Source organism: Melospiza melodia, chromosome 3 (genome assembly GCF_035770615.1).
Source record: "Melospiza melodia melodia isolate bMelMel2 chromosome 3, bMelMel2.pri, whole genome shotgun sequence".
Classification (NCBI taxonomy): Eukaryota; Metazoa; Chordata; class Aves; order Passeriformes; family Passerellidae; genus Melospiza; species Melospiza melodia.
The window spans coordinates 6,870,134-6,892,744 of NC_086196.1; the positions used below are offsets into that span (position 1 = coordinate 6,870,134).

General features: G+C 40.3%; 1 protein-coding gene across 2 annotated transcripts in view; it reads right to left on the bottom strand.

The window, feature by feature from the left end:
- MYOM2 (myomesin 2) overlaps positions 1-22,611 on the bottom strand; it is a 76,768-nt gene that overhangs the window by 50,443 nt on the left and 3,714 nt on the right. For both annotated transcript variants that reach the window (XM_063150720.1, XM_063150719.1), the window contains exons 2-10: positions 21,304-21,381; positions 19,325-19,457; positions 18,175-18,294; positions 16,403-16,541; positions 16,069-16,226; positions 15,139-15,231; positions 4,677-4,765; positions 4,546-4,596; positions 4,103-4,267 (exon numbers count right to left, since the gene is read on the bottom strand). In XM_063150720.1, the coding sequence (XP_063006790.1) occupies positions 4,103-4,267; positions 4,546-4,596; positions 4,677-4,765; positions 15,139-15,231; positions 16,069-16,226; positions 16,403-16,541; positions 18,175-18,294; positions 19,325-19,431 (922 nt within the window). In that variant the 5' untranslated portion in view covers positions 19,432-19,457; positions 21,304-21,381. The remainder of the gene's footprint in view (positions 1-4,102; positions 4,268-4,545; positions 4,597-4,676; positions 4,766-15,138; positions 15,232-16,068; positions 16,227-16,402; positions 16,542-18,174; positions 18,295-19,324; positions 19,458-21,303; positions 21,382-22,611) is intronic.

Below are 22,611 nucleotides of genomic sequence, written 5' to 3' on the forward strand. Positions count from 1 at the left end.
CAATAACAAAGCATGTGCAAGACACAAGCTACTTAATCTTGCAGCAGTAAATTGCATAATCAGCTAAGCATGTAGTGGTTTTATGAGAAGCATACAAACTAAATTCCATCACATTCCTTCCCATGAGATCCTTACCCAGAAAACCTGAGTGTCCCCTTTCTGTCATGCCTGCCACAGTGGTACTCAGACTTGTGCAGAGAGACATGATGTACTTTAAATTAAATCAGAAAATATCTTCATCTAGAAACTTTAACCAATGCACGAGCTCTGCAGAAAATCCTAAGCATAAAAATATTGATTAACCAGCATCTCTGAAAAGCTGGTCACTTATTTAGACTCAAAGTTTCAGTGGATTGGTAGCCAGCATTGTTTGAGTATATAGAAATATAGGCAAGCCTGTAATGCTACTAAGGCCAGAATGACCCATTTCCATTCTTTAAGTGTACCTGATAGCAGAAATTGAGGAGGCAGTTGTGTTTGGTAAGGGCAGAAAAACTTCTCTTCCCCACACAAGGCCAAAGATTCACCAGAAATTAACAGAAGCCTGCTTTTTTAATGCAGTCTGGATGAATGACTTTGTAGGCAAGACAATTAGAATAAAGTTTGGACATATTTAAAAGTTCTAATAGAACAAGTATCCATAAGCCTGCCATAATAATATCACAAATACAAGTTCTCACTCTTCACAGTCTATTCATGTGTTGTGCTCTGTTATTTTTCCCAGAATTTACTTGCAGAAGACTAATCCTCAGAAACAGTGTGTCTCAAACCTCAGAGGCTGTTTATAATATGTAAGATAATTTTCCTAATACATGACTTTGATTAAAATTCATACAAAGAGCGGGCAACTACTATATACTGAAATTTATTTTCATCATTTATTTTTTTGTTCTGCTGAAATTTTAGCTAGATTCTTCACTCCATGATTTTTCCTTCTGAAATCAATTATTTTATTCTATATTACAATATAAATGGCTGCAGAATGCTGGTACACAAAGCTTTATAGTGTTTATATTACATTAGAGATCAATAATGGAAAATTCCTGTTATCAGCTGAAGTCATGTCCAGATTAGATATACATTCCTGAGGCATTATTTTGATTTTGTTCTTTCAGTATCTTGACTGGTTCTTTCAGTATCCTAAATTGTTCTAAGTGGGCCATGAATAATAGACATCATATTCATGTTTGTGAAATCCCAAATCAATTCAGAGGATTTCACTGAGCTGACTTATATGCCCCTAGGAGTCTACTAGATACCCTCAGTAAGACTCACTAGTGTGAACATTATTTATACTAGATAAACACATACCTCTCCTGTGTATAATTATAAGTAAATCATACATATCCATCTCAGGGCTTTAGTTGCTATTATTTGATTAACACAAACTAAAAAATTTTAGGAAGAGTACTGTTAGAATGCATGAAACAGAAGCCTCTCTGAGTCCCTCAGAGAGAGAAAGGAGGGCAGTGATTGAATTGGAACCTTTAGAGAAACTGGAATATATTAAACCACACAGACATGAAGTAGGAGTGTAAGTTTCAGTTTTAAGTGAGTAGAAACATATCTTAAGTGCCTTACGAGACTGTGTTAGCTAGCAAAAAGCCCTGAAGCCTACTTTAAAGTTCAGAAGTGTTACCTTTCAGAAAATTAATTTAGCTCCAGACATAAGGAAAACATAGCAGAACATTGCTTGCATTTCTAGATAGAACAGATTTGCATGAACAGATAGAACTACGTGCACAGATTTTGTGTAAGAATTGACACTACTTCCACACGTTAGAATTAAGGTCGGAGAGGTGTAGGAAGAATGCTTTAGAATCGTGTTTTCAGCCGATTGGATGATTCATGAATAAAATCCCCCTGTATTGGGATGCAAACGAGGTGGCAGTAACTTCTGCTAACTGCTACTGCTTCTGCTGCTTCTGCTTGGAACATCGGGACTCAATGCCAGAAAGCTTTTAGCACAGACCTGGATACTCTCAACTCTTCGCCTTCGAGGCTGCTGTATTCATGCAATAAACAACTTCACAACAACAGCTCCTGTCTCTTTGAAGACTCAAGACCCACTCATAATTCAACAGAGTACAGTCTTAATGCAAGAGCAGAATTAAATATTATCTCTGTAAAGAACCAGAATGTCTTAAGCACATGAGGTTGGACAAGTTATTAACTTCTCATTGCTCATATTTATGCATTGCTTCCAGCTCTCAAGGGACTCAACACAAGGAACTGTAGCACATAACAAAGGTTTGTAATGCATGAATTCCTGCTGAGTTTTGGAAAAAGTTCTGCCAGTTAATGCATCTGTATACCTCTTGGAAATATTGTGATCCACGTACTTGGAATGAAGGAAAAATCTGAGCTTGTATGTAACGTCTTATTTCACAGAAGTAGAATAATGGGATGAACACCTATCTGACTCCCTACCAAAAATCTATTGGCTTAAAACAGAACAAGTTTTCATCTCAAGTTTTCACAAATAAGGACTTATTAAGTTAAATAAGGGGAGAAAAAAAGATCATAGTACTGTTACATATCAAGGAATTATCTTGTCATTATGAAAGAACAAAGAAAAAGAGTCATGAGCTTTGGTTCATAGTGCAAGAAAATTTCATGTCCAATGAAAAGTGGAACAGTACTACGCATTCCTTGAAAATTAGAAGTTCTTCTTAGCTGAAGTTTCAGATCTAGAATTTGAGAGATTTGGCACTTTGTGAAACTGCACCCAGTAAGACACAAAGCAAAGGTACCCTTGAAAATGATGAACCATCATCTGATGGTTCATCTGAGAGTGAAGAGATTATTTTTAAAAATCCTGAAGCATATAGCAAAATTCCTGTATCTTTCAGTAGGAACAGAATCTGAATTAAAGTATCAGCCTTAGATTTTAGGTTATTCAAACAGAAAAAGTAATTTTCATTATCTCATATTTTTTACTTTAGTGACATCTAATAGCTCATCACAAGGAAGCATCCACAATGATAGAAAAATAGGAATGAAAAATTCAGTAGCAGTTTTTCCCTGAAGAGTCAGATGTGAATCTGTGTAAAACCATAATGTACATGAAACAAAAGGCACAAAAAGCAGTAACAAAATGGTTCTTCTTCTGATTTTTGTAATCTTGAATTTTCTTGACTGCCTTATTAATCTTACTGTAATTTCTTAGTTTATTCATCACATTTTATCCACTATGGAAATTTCGGCCAATTTTTTTGGGACCAGTCTGAACACCAGTCTTGGAAGTCCACCATTCTCAAATGTGGTCCATCTAGGGAAAGGTCTAACCACTCAAAAATAGCCAAGGCTTTCCTTAAATCTTCAGGTAGAATAATTATTTTACAATCCTACACAGGTTGTGGTTGGTGAAAAGTGGTGGGTTAAATATCGACAACAGGCTGCTATCCTAAGCTCTAAGTAGTTAATTTTATATTTCAAAACCCTTCTTTGCTGCAGTGAACAAACAGTACTCATCCAGGGTTTGTGTACCAGTCACCCCAGTATATGATAAGTTTAGCAATGTTGTTCTGAGTGCTTCAAGGTAAGACTGTTTCACCTGGCATGACACAGGTTTTCACAGACAAAAGAGACAAGGAAGAAACCCATTAAGATGGCACATAAAAAGCAGAGCAAACATATGTGTATCAGGCCTGGCTTCTATAAGTATTGCCTAACTGATTTAATACGATTTTAATATAAAATTCACAAGAAATGCTGGAGCAAGATTAAAGTGGAGAGCCATACCTCAGTACTTCAAACTTTAATTTACTGCCCTGTGAGTACCCTTCAGCTCAGTGGTCACAGTATTCAACTATGAGTCATTTTGAAATCTAAGAACTGGCTTTGGATCTCTTCCAAGTAAATGTTCTAACTATTGTACTATCACAATATGAGGTTACCTCCTGCTGCTATTAATGTGTGCTCAAAAAAATGTTGACCAAGTCACTTAATTGAGAGTGCAGGACTATAAATTCTAACTAAAGATATTTTTTTTCTCTATCCCAAATTTAATTCTGATAATATAACGCTCTAAACCTCACCTGCATCCTCAATGTCTCCTCCAGCATTTTTCAGGTAGATTCTATCCAGTGTAATAACTTACCATCTCTATACCACTCAGCACGAGGTCGTAGCCTTTTCAACTCTGGAGTGATCAACATAGAACACTTCAAGGTCAGTGTTTCACCTTCAGTTGCAAAAGTGACTCCAAACTTCTCCAGAAACTGGACATCAATGTGGGTGAAGCAAACATCATGTGACAGGGGCACTATGCATGAGAAAATGAAAGGGTTCTTGAGTACGAGTAAATTGCACTTGGCACAGATTAGTGTCTGATCTGAGCAGGAGATGGAGTTTTCTGTTATATTGTATGCTGATCTAGAAATTTAACCAGGATAGCAGGAGTATCTGGACAGCTCCTACTGTAACTCAATGCTTAGAAAGCAAAGTCAGAAGAAGCAAGTTGTATCCAGTTTTCTCATCTGTAAAACATTGCCCTGACAAGAGGACATAAATTATCTAAGCAAATAGAAAAAAAAGGCTTACAGTGGAAGGGCATTAGCGCAGCTGGGTGAGGCTCTTCCTCCTCTCTGAACCCTATGAATAAACATAGAAGAAACATTCAATGACATGAGCATTATATTTATTTATTGTTCTAAATATGAAGTAGGACTTACTTCGCACAATCACAGCACAATTAGTTGATGCCTGACCGTGGACGTTTGTTGCAACTGCTGAATAGGTTGCAGAATCATCAAAGTCAGCTCTGAAAAGGGGAAGGAGAAAAACAGATGTCTCTTTATGCAAAGAAAAATTCTCTTAATGCTTGATATGACAAGCTAAACTATGTCAACCATCAGGAAAGTGTATAAAGCTCTTTACTGGTAGGAAAAGTGTAGAAAGCTCTTTGCTGTCTACACAGTGCAAGAAATCCATGAAAGACAATCAGGAAGCTGCAACTGTTTTTAACTGCAGTTTTACCTCAGTTTAGTGTGCAGGCTGCATTAACTTTAGCAAACTGGAAATGACCTTTAGAGAATGATCAAAAGGAGACAGCTGGACAATGCCAGTCTGACTATTCCCTTTCTGTATGTAACCTTCTTCAATCCATCTTGCCTTTCTGCCATATTTTAGAAAAGAGACATAGAATAAAAGTACATGTCATTCTTGCTAAAATTGTGCCTTCTGTGGCTATTCCCATCTGGCAGACACTGGTATTTTTTGCTCTCTTATATCTCAATCCAGGAAAATGATAAAAACTCAGGAACACTGCTCAAAATTGTTTATGTGCATATATGGTTTGGTTTGTTTGATATTTTAGTGAGAAAAAAATTCATTTTGCAAGGACAGTACAAACAAATATAAAGCAAAAAATAATTACTTGGTACAAAACACTGACAGATTGTCTCAATACATCCTTCCTTGAAGTTCCATGAGCACATATGTGACCAGTTAAGGTATAGGTACAAACCTTGATGCCCCAGTTCTTCTCTTATTTAAAATGGAGTCCATCATGAATAGTTTATTTAGTAATAAATTTAATGGAGGCCACTCAAAAGTTTTCAGTTATGAGATACAATAGTGTGAATGCATCCATTTAGTTTCTTCTCAGAAGAACAAATTTGTGTCTTCTTGGAAACTGCCAAGTGATGAAATTCTGATTGTACTTGTCCTCTAAAAGGTCATGTATCCCAGATGCGGGAGAGGGAATATGTGAGGGGGTTTTATGGAAATTGCAAAACAGGATGCCAATTTTGGAGTATATAGCAGCTGTCACAGAGACATCAGACACCTATTTTTCACTTCTTGCATATGTTCTGGACAGTGTCATATCATAAAATGGTACTATCAGTACTGTGATGGCTAAAGCACAACTAGATGAAAATCCCGTTAAATTGCAATTTATCTCTAAATTTACAGGTCTAACAGCTCCTCCTGGAGGCAACCCTACAGCCACATATTTCACAAAATCAAGAAATCAATTGCAAAGTCTATCATACAATTAATTATCAAAGACATAAGAGTAAGTCCTAAGACTAGACTACAGTCTTAACCAAAAAGCCTGCAGTTGGGTAGGAAACCCTAGTACAGTCTGGACAGGCATAGTGAGACTGAAAAACAATTTAAAAGAATTGAAATCACAGAATTGTTAAGTTTGGAAAAGACCTCTAAGATCATCAAGTCCAACTGTAAACCCAGCACTACCACCATGTTAAACCATTAAACCATGACTTCATGGGCCAGAGCTGCAGGATTTTTGAAAACTTCCAGGAATGGGGACTCAACCACTTCCCTGAGCAGCCTGGTCCAATGCTTGGCAACCCTTTCAGTAAAGAAATTTTTCTTAATATCTAAAAACTAAACCTCCCTGGTGCAGTTGAGGCAATTTTCTCTTGTCTTGTCACTTGTTACTTGGGCAAAGAGCCTGGCCCCACCTGGCAACAACCTCCTTTGGAGGCAGCTGTAGGAGCAATAAGGTCCCTCTGAGCCTCTTTTTTTCTGCAGGCTAAACACCTCCACTTCCCTCAGCTGCTCCTCACAGGACTTGTGTTCCAGACCCTTCGCCAGCTCCATTGCCTATCTCTGGACACACTGCAGCACTTCAGTGTTTTTCTTGCAGCGAGGGGCCCAGAACTGAACACAGGACTCCAGGCGTGGCCTCAGCAGTGCCAAGTACAGGGGGTCAATCCCTGCCCTGCTCCTGCTGGCCACACTATTGCTCATACCAGGATGGCCATTGGCCCTCCTGGCCACCTGGGCAACTCTGGCTCATGTTCAGCTGCTGTCAACCAGCAACCCCAGGGCCTTTTCCACTGGGCAGCTTTCCAGACACTCTGTGCCCAACTTGTAGCTTGCTTGGGGTTGTTTTGGTCCAAGGGCAGGATTCATAATTTTGCCTTGTTGAACCACACACAGCTGGCCTCAGCCCATTGATCCAGCCTGTCCAGATCCCTCTGCAGACCCCTCCCACCCTCCAACAGATAAGCACCCCCACCCAACTTGGTGACATCTGCAGACCGACTGAGGCTGCACCTGTTCCCCTCATCCACATCACTGATGACAGTATCAGAATTCTTGCTCCAGCACTGAGCATTGGGGATCACCACTTGTGACTGGCACCAGCTGGATGTAATCTCATTCATCACCATTCTCTGAGCTGGATGTTATTTAACAGTTTGCTTCCATTAAGCATTTTAAGGAAATTACAATACCTGTTCCCAGAGCTATATAAAGCTTAACTGATTCTGGACTTGTTTGAGAGATGTCAGACTCGACAGCACTTCTTCGCAATGAATTTTTAAAAGCAGAACATTTTTTTCACTATCCCAGTTTCACACTGCTTAACACTTGTGTAATAAAATGCCAAAAAGTAATATAAAACTGCAGTAAAGGACAATTTCCTAAGGCATGTTATGCCTCTATACTGAAATGTGCATAGTCCGTGCATTTATCACAGCCTCGTACAGTATCTTACTATAGCAAGTTAACAACAAATGAAGAAGCTCAAAAATTTCTTACAAGGGGCATTGCAGAATTAACTGTTCTGTAGCTTTAAGGCATTTTTGTCACTCTGCTATATCACTAACTTAAGAATCTATACATTTAGCACATACAGTAAATAGTGTAAATATAGTAGGTAGTATATTTAATAACATATATTACAAATTAGCAAATTAAACAGCATTCATCCCCAGAAACTGGATCTTGATTGCCCTTATGTTGATGGTTTAAACACGCCTTGCCAAGCCTTGGTGTGCTCCAGCTCACCAAAAGGATTCCCACACACAGCTCAGGAGACAGTGAAGGACCTTTTCCAGAAAGCAGTCTGGATGTCTGGCAGCCCTGTCCTGAAGGGTGAGAAAATGAGTCGATCTCACACCAGGAGGTCACTGTGGCAGAGCATGTCTTTAATTTGCTGTGCAGGCAGAGCCCAGGAGTGCATTTCCTAGGCACTGGTGGCAGGAATATGTCACAGCATGCCCTGCAGTCCTTGTCCCCAGGTACCTGCCCTACAAAGGCTTCCTGCCCTTCAAGCCACAGCCCAACCCACATCCTGCCAAAGACCCACAGAGGTGCACAGTGTCCTCCTACCACCTGCAAGCCCAGGTTTCCCCTGGATGAGCCAGACCCTCCCAAAGGATGGTGCACACTGACCTGTCCTGGCAGGACACTGCTGGGAGAGCCATCCTGTGTGTGCTGACCTGGCCTGGGCATGCTTTAGACAGCACACATTTATGAGCACCCAGCTCATAAACGAGTGATGAACATTTCACCAGCACTGCTGCACTAGGCCATTCCCTCACATAAACAAAGCATTACTTCAGGCTGCTTCACTTCTCTTAAATCCAACTTAACTGCTCTCTAACATTTTGTTGTTCCTATAGAGTGCTGACAACAAAGATAAAAAAACAGCATGGCTTGACTGTGGTTAACTCTGATTAAATCTCACTTTAAACCAGTCATCATCTGCTCTCAGTGTTGACTTCATTTTCCAGTAGAACACCAGATAAAATTGTTAAATAGGGACCAATATCTGTAAGAATTACACAGGACCTAGGATCTAAAGAGAGATTTATTTTTAAAAAACAGGTGGCCTAAAAGTAATCCAGAAAATAAAGAAACATGTACTGTGGACTAACTTGGGGTCCCAAACTGTGCTAAACCACTCAAAGTGTCAGAAATGTAAAGGTGTAAGAACTGCAAAGTTGTCTCCCAAAAATGAAGAAGAATGGCAGATATCTGATTAACCTTTCAAATGGATATATATCTGTGCTCATCTAAATCCTCTCCCCATAGTTTTGCTCTCCTAAGAAACAGCAAAACACATCTTTTGATGAGCTCTGTTTGTGATGGTGTCCAAGGTAGAGAAAACAGAATATAATCTTAAATGTCTCTAGAACAGACAGAAGATTCATAAAAGGGTCATATCTTTAGCCTAATGAAGCTCAAAATCTAAAAGTAAATATTTCACAAAAGTTAGTGATAGAGTTATAATTAATTTTCTCAGGAAGAACATTAGAAGTAACTGACCAAATAGCTGACCACATTCTTACAGCATCCTTTGTTTTGTTTTTTTTTTTTTATAAAGAGAAAGGAGGCTCTTACAGTTATTACAAACACATAATTCCACAGGCCAGGCACTTCTTGCTATTTAAGAGGTCAAAACAACTCTACCCATTTTCTGTAGCTTACTGCTTTGAAAGCAATTTATATGTCTTTGCTACGATCACTCCTCTGACTGTCCAGAAGAGAAATAATCTTAGACAGCCTAGTACTCACTGAGATCCCTTTAAATCTTATATTGGAAATGTAGGGTTTTAGTGGCTAGGAGCTAGACAGCACTTTTGTTTCATATTCACTATGAAGAAAGTTGGACAGGATGGTAAGTTACATAATGTTCTGACTTTTCTTTTGTGCCAGATAATGCTCAGATAGAGGATTATCCTGAAAATTATCTATTTCCTTGTATGCTAAAAAAATCTTATATTTCCTAAATTGCCCTGTAAAGTGCACTGAGTCAAGACCTGCTAGAATCTACATTTGTAGTACTCAGGAGGCAAGGTGTGGTCTAACAGTTATTCTTGTTTTATGATGGAGAATGTGTTTTTCAGCCTTTACAAAGGTCAGATAAAATATGCATAGAGTACATTTAGATAGCATAAAATGTGACTGCAGAACTGTATCTGTCCCAAGGTACTAATACTTTTTTGCAAATATTAAATTGCTCTGAATCCACATGAGGTTCTGAAGTGCTAATACTTGTGTGGGGAATATTCCCCAGGCAGATATATCTATTTAAAATGCATATATTCATCCAACTGCCTAGTGTACATTTAAACACAAGAGTTAAGAGTGAAATAGCATCTTTGCCTGAATTAGAACACAATTCAGTGCATGTAAGGAACACGAAGCAGTTCAGAGTAAATTACAGAGTTAAAAATTACTCCTTTGAATTCAAATGACAAAATTTTCAGCGCTATGTGACATCAATTGTGGAAACACTCTGCAGAATTGCCATATCCTGCCCTGATTCTCCAGTCAGAATGAATCTGACTGATTCTTTTTGTTTGGTTGGATTTCATGTTTAGGGAAGAGGGACCTCATTTCCCCATTTCCTGAAGCCCCCAGCTACAGCAGCTTATAGGGGACAGTGACTGACAAACCAGCAGATCACGGGTTTGGGGGCTGTTTGCCTTTCAGCAAGGAAAGGAGAGCAGTACACCATTTTGCTGCCTGCACAGCCACTGATACTGCATTCCTGCAAAACCCAGGGAGCTGCAGTGTGTCACCCACCCACCCGGCACAGCCAAATGCTCTGCGGGCTCTGCCGGAGGATCGCCTTTGTCTCAGCACCTCTGCCCTGCCCTGCTCCCCCTCCGGCGGAGAAAGGGCGCGCCGCGCTCTCCAGCTCTCCCGATTCAATCATCTCAAGCCTTTCGTGCCTAATCAAACTAAAATAGCACTCTACTGACCGCACAGGGTCATTTGTTAAATGAGAATAGCTAGAAGAGAAGGTTCATTCAATTTTTAAGCATTCCTTTTTTTGAGGCGGCGCGGGTATTGCTGAGTGCGGGGGCGCCGGCGCAGAGAGAGGCTGGCCTTGCCTGTGCCGGCAGAGTTACAGTGCACTCTGCAGGCTGGAGTTACACTGCATTACACTGCACTCTGCAGGCCTTGCCTGTGCCGGCAGAGTTACAGTGCACTCTGCAGGCTGGAGTTAAACTGCATTACACTGCACTCTGCAGGCCCTGCCTGTGCCGGCAGAATTACAGTGCACTCTGCAGGCAGGAGTTACCTGCATTACACTGCACTCTGCAGGCCCTGCCTGTGCCGGCAGAGTTACACTGCATTACTCTGCACTCTGCAGGCCCTGCCTGTGCCGGCAGAGTTACACTGCATTACACTGCACTCTGCAGGCCCTGCCTATGCTGGCAGAGTTACAGTGCACTCTGCAGGCTGGAGTTAAACTGCATTACACTGCACTCTGCAGGCCCTGCCTGTGCCGGCAGAGTTACAGTGCACTCTGCAGGCTGGAGTTACACTGCATTACAGTGCACTCTGCAGGCTGGAGTTACACTGCATTACAGTGCACTCTGCAGGCAGGAGTTACACTGCATTACAATGCACTCTGCAGGCCCTGCCTGTGCCGGCTGAATTACAGTGCACTCTGCAGGCAGGAGTTACACTGCACTCTGCCGGCTCTGCCTGCTGCAGGCAGGAGTTACCTGCATTACACTGCACTCTGCAGGCCCTGCCTGTGCCGGCAGAGTTACAGTGCACTCTGCAGGCAGGAGTTACACTGCATTACACTGCACTCTGCAGGCCCTGCCTGTGCCGGCAGAGTTACAGTGCACTCTGCAGGCAGGAGTTACACTGCATTACACTGCACTCTGCAGGCCCTGCCTGTGCCGGCAGAGTTACAGTGCATTACTCTGCACTCTGCAGGCCCTGCCTGTGCCGGCAGAGTTACAGTGCACTCTGCAGGCAGGAGTTACACTGCATTACACTGCACTCTGCAGGCCCTGCCTGTGCTGGCAGAGTTACAGTGCACTCTGCAGGCTGGAGTTACACTGCAATACACTGCACTCTGCAGGCCCTGCCTGTGCCAGCAGGAGTCACACTGCACTTTGCCTGCTGCAGGCAGGAGTTACACTGCATTACTCTGCACTCTGTTTGCTGCAGGCAGGAGTCACACTGCACTCTGCCAGCTCTGCCGCACGCTGCTGCTGCTGCTGCTGCAGCTCCAAACCTGCTCCTCTGCCACTGCTTGGGCTGGGACTTCATCAAACAGGAAAGGGAGAGGGGCCTAAGGAAAGGCAAAATGCTGTCAGACCTTGAGCCGTATATATATGAATTAGTTGTATATGGGAATCAGTGTGGCCACACCACACGGGCAGTGCCCTGGAATGTGTAATGTTCCCTGCCCAGCTCAGCTCATCCTCCTGCTCGCTGAGGGGTGGGAGTCAGGAATGCCGCCAGGGAGGAGCATCCTGTCGTCTTCTCTACACACCAGCCAATGTAGCTGGGAGTATAACACAGTCAATCACAGCTAAATAAAACCAGGTGATCCATTTAATAAGTCTTCACAGTAAACAAACACAAAAGCCCAACTCTGTTGCTAAACGAGTATTAGCGACCAAGAAGTTTAAAATGTTACAACTTTGAATTTCTAAGACATTCACTTAGAAAATATTTTTCAGCTATTTCATAAAGCAATGGCCGCCCTCATCTTGACTACCACTGATACAGAAATCTTTTCTTTTACTATGTGCCTATCCATAGTTAAATTATGTGAGATAAAAAAATACATTTTAAACAAACCCACATATTCTCAGACACGTATGATTTATTTGAACTACCAGGAGCTTTCCCTCCAAGTATTCCTCACAGTCTCCTCCTAATAACCTATCAGATGTGAGTTGAAAGATGGGATGAACCACTACCCCAGTGCATATCACTTCTGCAATCATTATGAGATCTGCAAAGAACAGAATTAAACTCTAAACTCCTTTTCTTCACTGCTCAAGGGAGATCTTGAGCTCACACTCCAATTTGAAGAAGTTTAAAAAGAGCAAGAAAGAATTACTATATGATCATGATAGCTCTGAATGCATGCAAAAAATGTGAGAACATAGCATCATAAAAAATATGAGACAGAGAAATGAAAATTATCTGGTTACTGTATAGGCTTATAGGTTCTGGGGAACAGCAAATGGGAGGGATGAAATTGTGTCCAGTTACTACTTTAAGACAACAAGGTGACGGTAAGGTTTTGGTGCCTCAAGAATGTTTCCACTGGGCTCAGGGAATACTCACAGGAATAAATAACACACTTGCATCAGAAGGAAAAAGTTCACTCCCTGGGCTTCGCTGAAGTGCTAGAAAAGTAGCCAAGAAATTCCAAGGCCGTTCTGAGCGACTGTGGATAAGATTACATTCAGCTCAGCACTTTAGTATGAACAGCTGAGAAGAGCACGAAGTGGATAGGAAGAAACTCCTGATGGCTCCACCTCCCAGAGAAACAAATTATTCATAAAATACAAAATGTAGGTGCACAAAGATATTAATGGAAGATACAGAATTAATCTATATGTTTGTATAAAAGCATTAATAACTTAAAATTAAAACATTATCTATCCATCTATTTCTTTCAATGCAAGATATGCTTAATTATGCTCTAACAAAATTTTCTTCCATTTCCTGCATGTCCATCTTCTGTGTTTTTAGGACAGAAAATACAGCTGATTATCAAGTTTTGTAATAAAATGAATTAGTAACAAAGAAAAAAATTAATTAGAAATTTTAATTTAATAAGGTCTATCAATCATAACCGTCCCTCAGTATTAAGTGTAGAAGGGAAATCTGTGGGAGAGCAGCTAGGAATCTTTAGGTGGCAAAAAGACCACACTGCCAGACAGAATGAAAGAGAAATGGAGCAAGAGTTTCTGAAGGTGGCAGCTTGGCTGAATGTGAGGGAGCCTGCATGAGGACATACAGGTCTGGGACTAGCAGACACGGGTGGGGAAACCTGAGTGGGTGCCCATAAATGACTCTGTGGTATGTCTGAACTTGCCTGAAATACAGCTGCGTCTGCACACTCCCAAAGCTGGTTATGTCTACATGACTGATAACCAGCAGAGAAAAGATAAAAATCACCATGGGGATGGAAGCCATTATTATCCTTCAGCCTCATGATTACAGGTGTTCAGAAAGTAGCATCAGCACCGATTCTCATTTCTTCTAAAAGCTATTTACTCCCAAAATGTCACAAGGGGACCTACTACTACATAACTGGCATCTGGAGTCTCCAAGCAGCTCCTCAGGAGCGCTACCAAGGGAAATAAACAGTCACAGCCACTCACCATCAGGAAGTGACCAAAGTTTCATCTCCTGACTGGCACTCACACATATCCAGACAAAGGGGAGACTTTTCCATTTCCCTGCTAAAAGGGAGAGGAGTGAGAAAGGACAAGCTGGTTTTATATTTTAACCTCCTGCTATTGTTTTCAGAAGTGATCTTGGCAGGAAGAAGCAGTGGTATGAACAGATTCCATGGGTACAGAGAGCAGTTAGCAAGCATGGCCTGGGGGTAGAGGACTGAGTGCCTTTGAAGCATCTTAGGAAGCAACAATCTGGTGATTCTTGCTGCCAGGTTCTCTACAGGGGTGTGTTTCTCCCATCCTGAGCTACGAAAAGGTTGAGAGTTGGGCTGGACTTGGCTGCAGGATGACAAAGGCAAGTAGTCTTTCCCAAAGACAGAAGAAATGATGCACTTATTTTCTGTACTAATGCCACAAGGCTGTGCTCAGGGCTGCTTCCACTGCTGACAGATGGAGACAGGATAGATTAAATGTTTGGCCAGCCAAGTGTTAGCCACAAATATTCCAGCGCAGCTGATGTTCATGCTCTGGAGAAATTAAAGAAGAGGTTTCTGTCTCTGCTCTAGATATTAATTTTCTATTTAAATATTGTAGTAATTTCTTCATTTTTATTCGGTTTTTTATTTTTTTAAAAAGCACACACGAAGTCATGTAACATTTTAATCGTTTCAGAAAGCATGGGATTAGTTTATGGGAAGCTGTTATACTCAAACATGTTCTATATCACAAAGTTAACATTTTGAAAAAATAAAATTACTTTCATTAGAACCTTTTAAAAAAGTTATTTACACTTCCTTACTTTGCAGAAGAAGAAAAAAAAGGAAGTTGAAAAATTAAGCAGGACCTAGCATACAGTAAAACAAATACAGCCATGTATCCCTGCCCTGCCCAGCTGTAATTTTGTTTACCTAAAAGAGCTTCATGATGACAAGAACATATAATTTTCCACTTCAAATGCTGAGAATATATAATTCTAATAAAAAGGAACTACCATTTTTTCAGCTACCTGCCTCTTCTTTTTATATCTCATAGATTGCTGAAGTTAATGAATACAAATATCTAATTTACCATTTCATTTTCATAATCTAATATTCAGGTACTCAGTGAACCTTCCCCAGCCTAAAAGTGAGTGCCAACAGAAAAGTGTGCTGAATTTAACAATTCTCTTACAGCCCTTGTGTGAATTTTTAATTTTATTTGATATAAAATACTCTGTATAGAGTATAAAAAAGCTGGTTTATTCTCCAGAAAGATTTACCTGTTTATATGTAACACATGTACTCCATATTTGCTTTCAATTCTGTACTTTGTTGGATCACTTGCAGGAGAAATCAATTCCTCATTTTTGTACCTGACAATCAAGAAAAAAATAAAACTCATTAATATCAGCAACTATTCCTTAACATGGTAGATCTTTGGATCAACATATAATTTACTATTATCTGAACTCTCTAACTCTCTCTGCTTGCACAGAGTATTTTCCAGTATGTGTAGATAGGTAAATATTGGGCCATGAAGGTAAAGCAGGACCATCATAGCAGCAAGGAAGTGGAAAGAGAAGATGTGCATTCAATCTAGAAGATGAGAAAAAGAAGTGAAGAGAAGATGGCGTGGGGCTTGAACTTTCAAATCCACTAACCCTGACACAAGATGGGAAGCAAACTTTATCTTCAGCACAAATAAAGGGGAGCAGCAACAGAATTATGCCTCATGTCAGGTCTTTATAGTCCAGCCTGAGGCTTTCATATTTATAGGACAGCACCTGTCCAGGGAGGAGGGCAGCTGAAAGAACCTTTGTGTCCTCAATGACCACAGATTCAGCCTGTGACAACAGTGCTGCTGTGCACATTAACCCAGGCTTAGAAAGTAGCCTGTGAGTGCTGTGTATTTTGCCACTTGCTACTTTGTGTTCAGGAAACTCAATGGCCAGAAAGACTGGAATGCCTTCCACTGTCTGCCTTCTGAAGTGCTTGAGTTTGTCTCTCACATTGCACGGGGCCACTCAGCAAGTTTTCCTCCCACTCCTTCCACTGCAGTATCAACTGCTACGATCCAGCACATCTAGGAGGATTATAAAGGGGATTTAACAAAGCCATTATACACATGACACTTATCAGTTATGGCATAACTTTCAAATGAAAAAAGCTTAACAACATTTTTAGAGGGCTAGGAAAGGCCAGTCTCTTACCATTGTACAACAGGCGTTGGAAATCCTTGCACAGTGAAGCAGAGGCTCACGGACATCTTTTCCCAGATGGTGTGAGACCTCAGGCGCACTAGAATTTCAGGGGCTCGACTTATTCTTTCTTCAATGATATGTCTTTCCAGAGCCATGTTTTCTTCTACCTATTAAACATGGGAAAAGAAAAGAAGCATCTGGCACCAGACTCAAATAAGGTAGGAGATCCAACCTTAAATTCACAAAAAGATGTTTAATCATTACTCATATTTGAAGCACAGGCCTAAATTTCAGTACACCTTGTAATTATTTTTGCATAGGAGCAAAAAGATTCAGCAGGTACCATTCTTTGCACAGCAAGTCTATCCAGATGTTCTCGAGCTCGGTGCCTGGCAGTGTGAATCTCTTTTTCCAAAGCAGACAACTCACTGGCAAAACGGATTCTTTTCTCATCACTTACATGAGACTTTTGCTCATGAGTCCTGTGGGACAAGAAAAAAAATCAGGTAACCATTGTGAAGGTTTAAGTTTGTCACTCATACACTTCAGGGCACCAAGGGCTATGAAACCGTATCAGTAGGATGTAAAATTTAGGTTTGGAATCATTCTTTGCATCTATGTGCATATACTGAGCATGCAAAACCATGTGAACTTTCTTCATATTCTTTCTCTCTGTATTTGTGGGGCCATATCTCTAAGTCTTGAATTCTGCTATGGTCACATTGACATGGTTCCCCACAGTCCTCCGGTAATCAAGATCAAGAACCTGCCTAGCCTCCTTCTGGCCCCTGATTTTCCTTCCCGTGGGCACAAGAAGGCAGAGAACTGAAGGCAAGTTCTGTGCCTGTTCACAACCTTTTAAAAGTTGTGCCTAGCTCACATAGTACCCTGAGCTTTAGAAGCTTTAGAACCTGGGAGCTCTTGTAACCCCATGGGCTGTATCATCTGACCTTGCCTAAAAGATACAGACCAAGGAGTTCACAAGGATTTGATGAAGAGTTGCATGCAAAAAAAGCTGTCCCTTGACAAGGATGAGCAGGAAATATTATAGAAACTACCAGGAAAAATATAAAGTTTGGGAAAAATTGTGAGTTGTTCCCTGAAAACCTAATTCCACAGATTTTCCAGAATTCCTAAAAATACCCCAACTCATAAGTGTTTTTAGGAGGAGCTAGCTCAGTTTCCTTCATTCATGCTGATTCAGTAAACATGCTGATTCTCTTTTCTTTCCCAGGACAAAAGAAGGTAGTGAATATCAGATATTTCTAACATGTCTGTCAATATAGTCAACATATGGCATGACTCTAAAAGCATAACCCAAATAAGAAAACTTCCACAAAATTCAGTGAATCAAGAAATTTTTTGTCTGATACTTAAAAAAAAAAATATTTGTACCTACCATTTCAATGTACTTTAAATACCAGCCATGTCTTGCCATTTTTTTATATTGTTGAATTTTAAAACAGTTTTTAAAACCTAAATTAAAGCATACGAAATCATTTGATTTTCCTAGAGATTTCTGTTCTGAGGTTATATATTTCAAACTGATCCAAGTACCAGAACCATATGGATGTGTATGATTTGCACAACATATTTTCTACAAATAAGACAGAATTCCTTCTCATAACATAAATCCTCTATGTCTTTGGTGCAGTAACTGCAGAGCATAGCAGAGCAGAAACAGTGAAATTCACTAAGGGGAATATTGCCATCAGCATGGTTACTTTGGGACATCTTATCAAGGCAGTAACTAAGACATGACAGTAAACCCTTTTGATATTCAGGAAAGAATTTAAAACATTTAAATGGATCCAAATTAGAAATTTAGGAATAGTAGAGTAGCTCTGTTCAAAATGAGTTCTGGGTACTAGGTGGATTCTAATTTATTTTTGGTTTAAAGCTGTTTTCAAGGGTCAGAGTGGGGGCCAGGGGAACAACTCTGGTTGAAATATGAGACTGAAAGTGACACTCAGTCATTTAGTGTTCCAGCCAAAATAGATTAGTGAAGAACAGTGACAGAGAAGCCTCCAATCTTGTCAACTCTGGAAAGAGCCCTGGCAAAAGAGTTGGGACCAGAGCCACTACACAGGTCAGAGTGGACCAAGAGAGCTTTACCTTTTCCTGGATTCCTGCATTGCTTCATGCGCCAAGGTGCGTGCCCTCCTGGCACAGAGTCTGCATGTGGTTTTGCCCAAGCCAGTCGATTCATAATAAGCAGCCTGTCTGGAAGCAGCCCTTCAAATATAAAAGACATTGTTATAACCCAGCAATTCAGGTAAAACATGAACTCACAAATGTCAAAGAAATTACTTTGAGCTCAATGAGCTGAACACCGTGACTGAGCACTGTTCAGCGAGAAACCTTTGCATTCTCACTGACTGCACTAAGTGGTGATTGTCACTTGTCCTTCCAGGGCTTAATGCCCATCATCTGTCACTGGGGTCATTAGGCATTTTTATTTCATTCTATTAAATTTATATTTATTTCAGTCTTCAATCATTCAGGTGTGATGATAGCATTTCAGTGAACTCCAAGGGTACCAGACTGTCTAATACACAAATCATAAAGATTCTAAAGATTCCCCAGAGCATTGTGTGTTTCAAAGTGTTCCTGCTTTTCTGTATTTCACAGATCTTTCTGCAACTTTCCTCTTTCATAAGGGAAACTGGACCAGCTAGACAATTAGGTAAGCATGTTAATTACTAAGTAGGGAGAATGGCGATTCTGAAGCAACCACAATACAAAGTTTCAGGCTTTGAGATACAAAGAATGTGTTTTTCCTGGTTAAAACTCTGAGAGATTTTGAGAGCTTAATGAAGCATTAAGCTTTCATTTAAGTTTAAAAATGAAATTAAATCACAAAATCTATTATTAGTTATAGCCAACTTCAGGAGAAGGAATATCATCATGTCATACAGAAAAAGGGGTAAAAGTTGTTTCTATGAGTTACAATAAATTTCACGGCAATTTTTCTTAAGTCAGAGTTTCAATTTTAGCCTACAAAGAATAATTTTAAGTTTAGAGGTACCAAACAGGACAGATCCTAAGCTAAAAGGCCTGTGTAGGTATCTTGTAATGCTGCTAGGAAGTTTAGCTGTGCTGGTGGGAGGCTGCAGACAAGGAGCATGCCAATGGAAGGAAGTGGGAAACTATCATTCTGTATAAATCACAGTCTTTGGGGTGGAGGGGAAAGGTAAGTATCTTGATTCTAAGTACTGACTACCCAAAACAGAGACCTGCTTATGCTCAAGTACACAGCACTTACTTTCTTGCTGCATATTCCTCAAGAACATATCTTGTCTGAATGTTGCGATAGGACTGATCAAAGTGCTTGTGCCTCCTCTGGTAAAACGGCACTGCTACTGAAGACATGCTTCCTCTGTGACAGCCAGTAATTTCTGCAGAGAGTGGAGTTAGCCATACCTTTAGCCATGCACACATTTAGCCATATATTCCAGACTCTGGTTTGATATTTTTTGATATGTAGACATGTGTATGAATAGGTCCAAATGTATAAAATTGCACCAATTTGTGACAAATAGAGCCATCAGTCACACACCTCAGGCTGTATCTTATCAGTCGTGCAGTGTGAGCTATGGAATCACAGATGATAGCATGAAAGATATTCCAGCAGATCATATTTCTCCTTCTTTGCAGATGTCATTTACCGCCTCCAGAGAAATTTTCAGGGATGGAAATTTGACAGCTTTTTGGCCATTGTTAGACAGTTCAGCTCTCTATTCTTCAAACCTTTCACTTTTTCCACTTTGGCAATTTATGCTCACTGCGTTTTGTTCAATTCACCATGACAACAAATAGACAATATTCTCTCACTTTTGTAGCAGCCTGTTGAAGATTTTCTTTACTTTTCTTTCCTGCTCTCTTGTTTAAACTCAACAAAGCTGGCTTATGCAATCTTCCCTTGTGGATTATTTTTTCTGGACTATAAATCATTCTGGGTTCCTTCTTGTGGACTTTCTCCAAAGCATGGCATAGTTTTTGATCAATATTTGGACAGAAGGGTCTAAGAAACATTCTAGGTGCCCCTAGAAGCAGTGTGGGGGACAAAACCACGTTTCCCACTGAGTTACATTTAAGCAGACTACCAACCACATTATTGAAAGAACATGGAGTTACCTACATCCCTTTGTGCTCATTAGAAATATGATTACAGCTTTTTGCAAAAGTGGGGAATATCACGAGCCATGTTGTGAGTAGGTGCCAGCTTGTGTAACTGCAGTCTCAGTGGGATATGAGGTTCTCTACTCCTGGGTCATTTGTCCCAACAGTGGTGAGGGATCCCAACTGAACAGCCAAAACCTCCCCCACAAGGCACCTACACTTCAGCGACAACAGAAGCAAGCTCCCAGTATAAGTCCATAAAGCAGATGAAGATTTACTCAAGTAAATTACTGCAGTAACATGCAATACCCTACTAAAAGCTGACAGGAGCATCCCTGCTGTTATGCTCCCTGTTGGGTGCAGGCTGCCAGCTCCATGCCAGCACCCAAGGGACAGGCTGAGGCACAGCCTGGGATCCACCTCAGGGCATCCATGGCAATGGAAGCAGCACCAGCTCACCCAGGGAACACATATTAGGAGTGTGTCAGGGTCTTGAGGACAGCAATGGACCTGAGTGTCCCAGCCCAGCCTCCCCTGCCCACAGCCCAGGACCCTATGTCAGTCCCCAGGGCCATCAGTTTCTGCCCCAGAAATGACACAACACAACTCCAACTCCCCCCAGCCTGGCCCTGCCTGGATCTAGACCATGCAAGAAGAACCTGCCTTGGATCCGCACCAAAAGTCCAAATTTTCAAATTTTTAATAAAAAGTCACATAAATAAGCAGTGTCATGATGTATATCAAATGAAAGCTCAAAGGGATTTGAAAAGAAATATTATAAACTCATTAAAACATTTAACAAGTTAAAATGACAGTTAATATGTACCATATTTCCAGCACATAGTATTTATCAAAAAAAGGAAATGATAGTCATTGGTTAAGAAGAGTAAAAAACTGTAATTGTGTCTGATTGTTACTTGCAGATAGTCAAAGGCAGAGCTAGGTGCTCCCAAATTATGATATTCTCATATCAGCTACTTTTACTTTTCCAAGAAAAATTAAGGAGCAAACAGTAGGTATACTTAATAGAAGTCACTTCTTATTTTATAATGTTCGGAGATCGAAAGAGATTTTTACAATTTATCCCCTCATAGCTGCAGCTTCTGCATAACTTACAGTTACCTTTTCAGTTCTTTTCCAAGATGTAAGAATGACCAGTCACAGATTCAGTAATGAGAGCTTTAGGCAAAGCACAAGACACTGCAAAACAAAAATTAGACAGGTTGACAACATTACTATGGGGCATTAAATATTGCCATATTTATCGAGAAAGATGAAAGTTAGCATGACCCAAGTTAGTTCAGTACCTCACAGAGATGCTGGCTCAGTAAGATGACCTCGTACAATGCTGAGCTGACATGGACCCCTCATGGACCTATTAACCCATCTCATGACAAAATGTTTTGGTTACATGAGCAGAATTGCACAGACCCACGAGCAGCCTTGGCTTCTTCTAGTTTTGATCTGCACATCATGTGATTCTACATCTGCAGATATTGAACACTGCTTTTCTTCCTGCTAACTGTGTGACTGTGTGTATTACACTGGATTTCCACATTAGTTCTTATGTTAACTGGACAATGAATGGCATAATTTTCCCTTTTCTCTCTTTTTAATTAGCCTTTTTGCCTAAATGAAAGTGCAAAAGTCAAACACAGATTAAGCTCACTCCACTGTTAAGCGTTACTCATGTTCACATGTGGCCAAGTTAAATAATTCTGTGAATTTATCAACATGCAATGTAAATGTTGCTACGTATATAATTCACACTGAGATCCAGTTTATAAGGATTACAGAGTAATGTCCACTTATCCAGATAGATCAGTCTAAGTTATTTTCATTTTTGAGAGAGGAGAAAATACCATTGTCACTTACAGTCCAGCCTTTTCACTAAATGTAAAATTTACTTTTTAATTAGTGTATTTTCTTCTATTTGTCAGCACCCAGGACTCCTCAAATTTTGGTTCATATATTTTTCAATTTACCCAAACACCTTTAGTATAGAAACAAGGGTAGCCATCCACTCACATCCTTCATGCAAGTAATTAAGAGAGCTTTTTAGCAGCCAGACTCACTTTGCCTTCTGTTAACACAGAGGGGAGCTGCCTGGCAACAATTGCAAATGTAATAATAATCATCAGTTAATTGCAACAACATTTTCAGAGTATGTATTTAATACTTAATAGTGCTGCAAAGACAAGTATCAGAAGAGTAAAATCAAAGTCCCACTGTCAAACAGCATATAGGGTATTGAGCTCCTGAAAAAAGAAGCTTATACTGTATTCCTAGGAACAATATGTTGACTGTTTTACCAGTTTTCCACTGATACGCATTTATATGAGATTTTTGAAATATATTCTAATATTTAGACAACCTACCACTAAGACAGAGAACATTATATGCTGATGACAGCTTAACCCCAGTGAATTT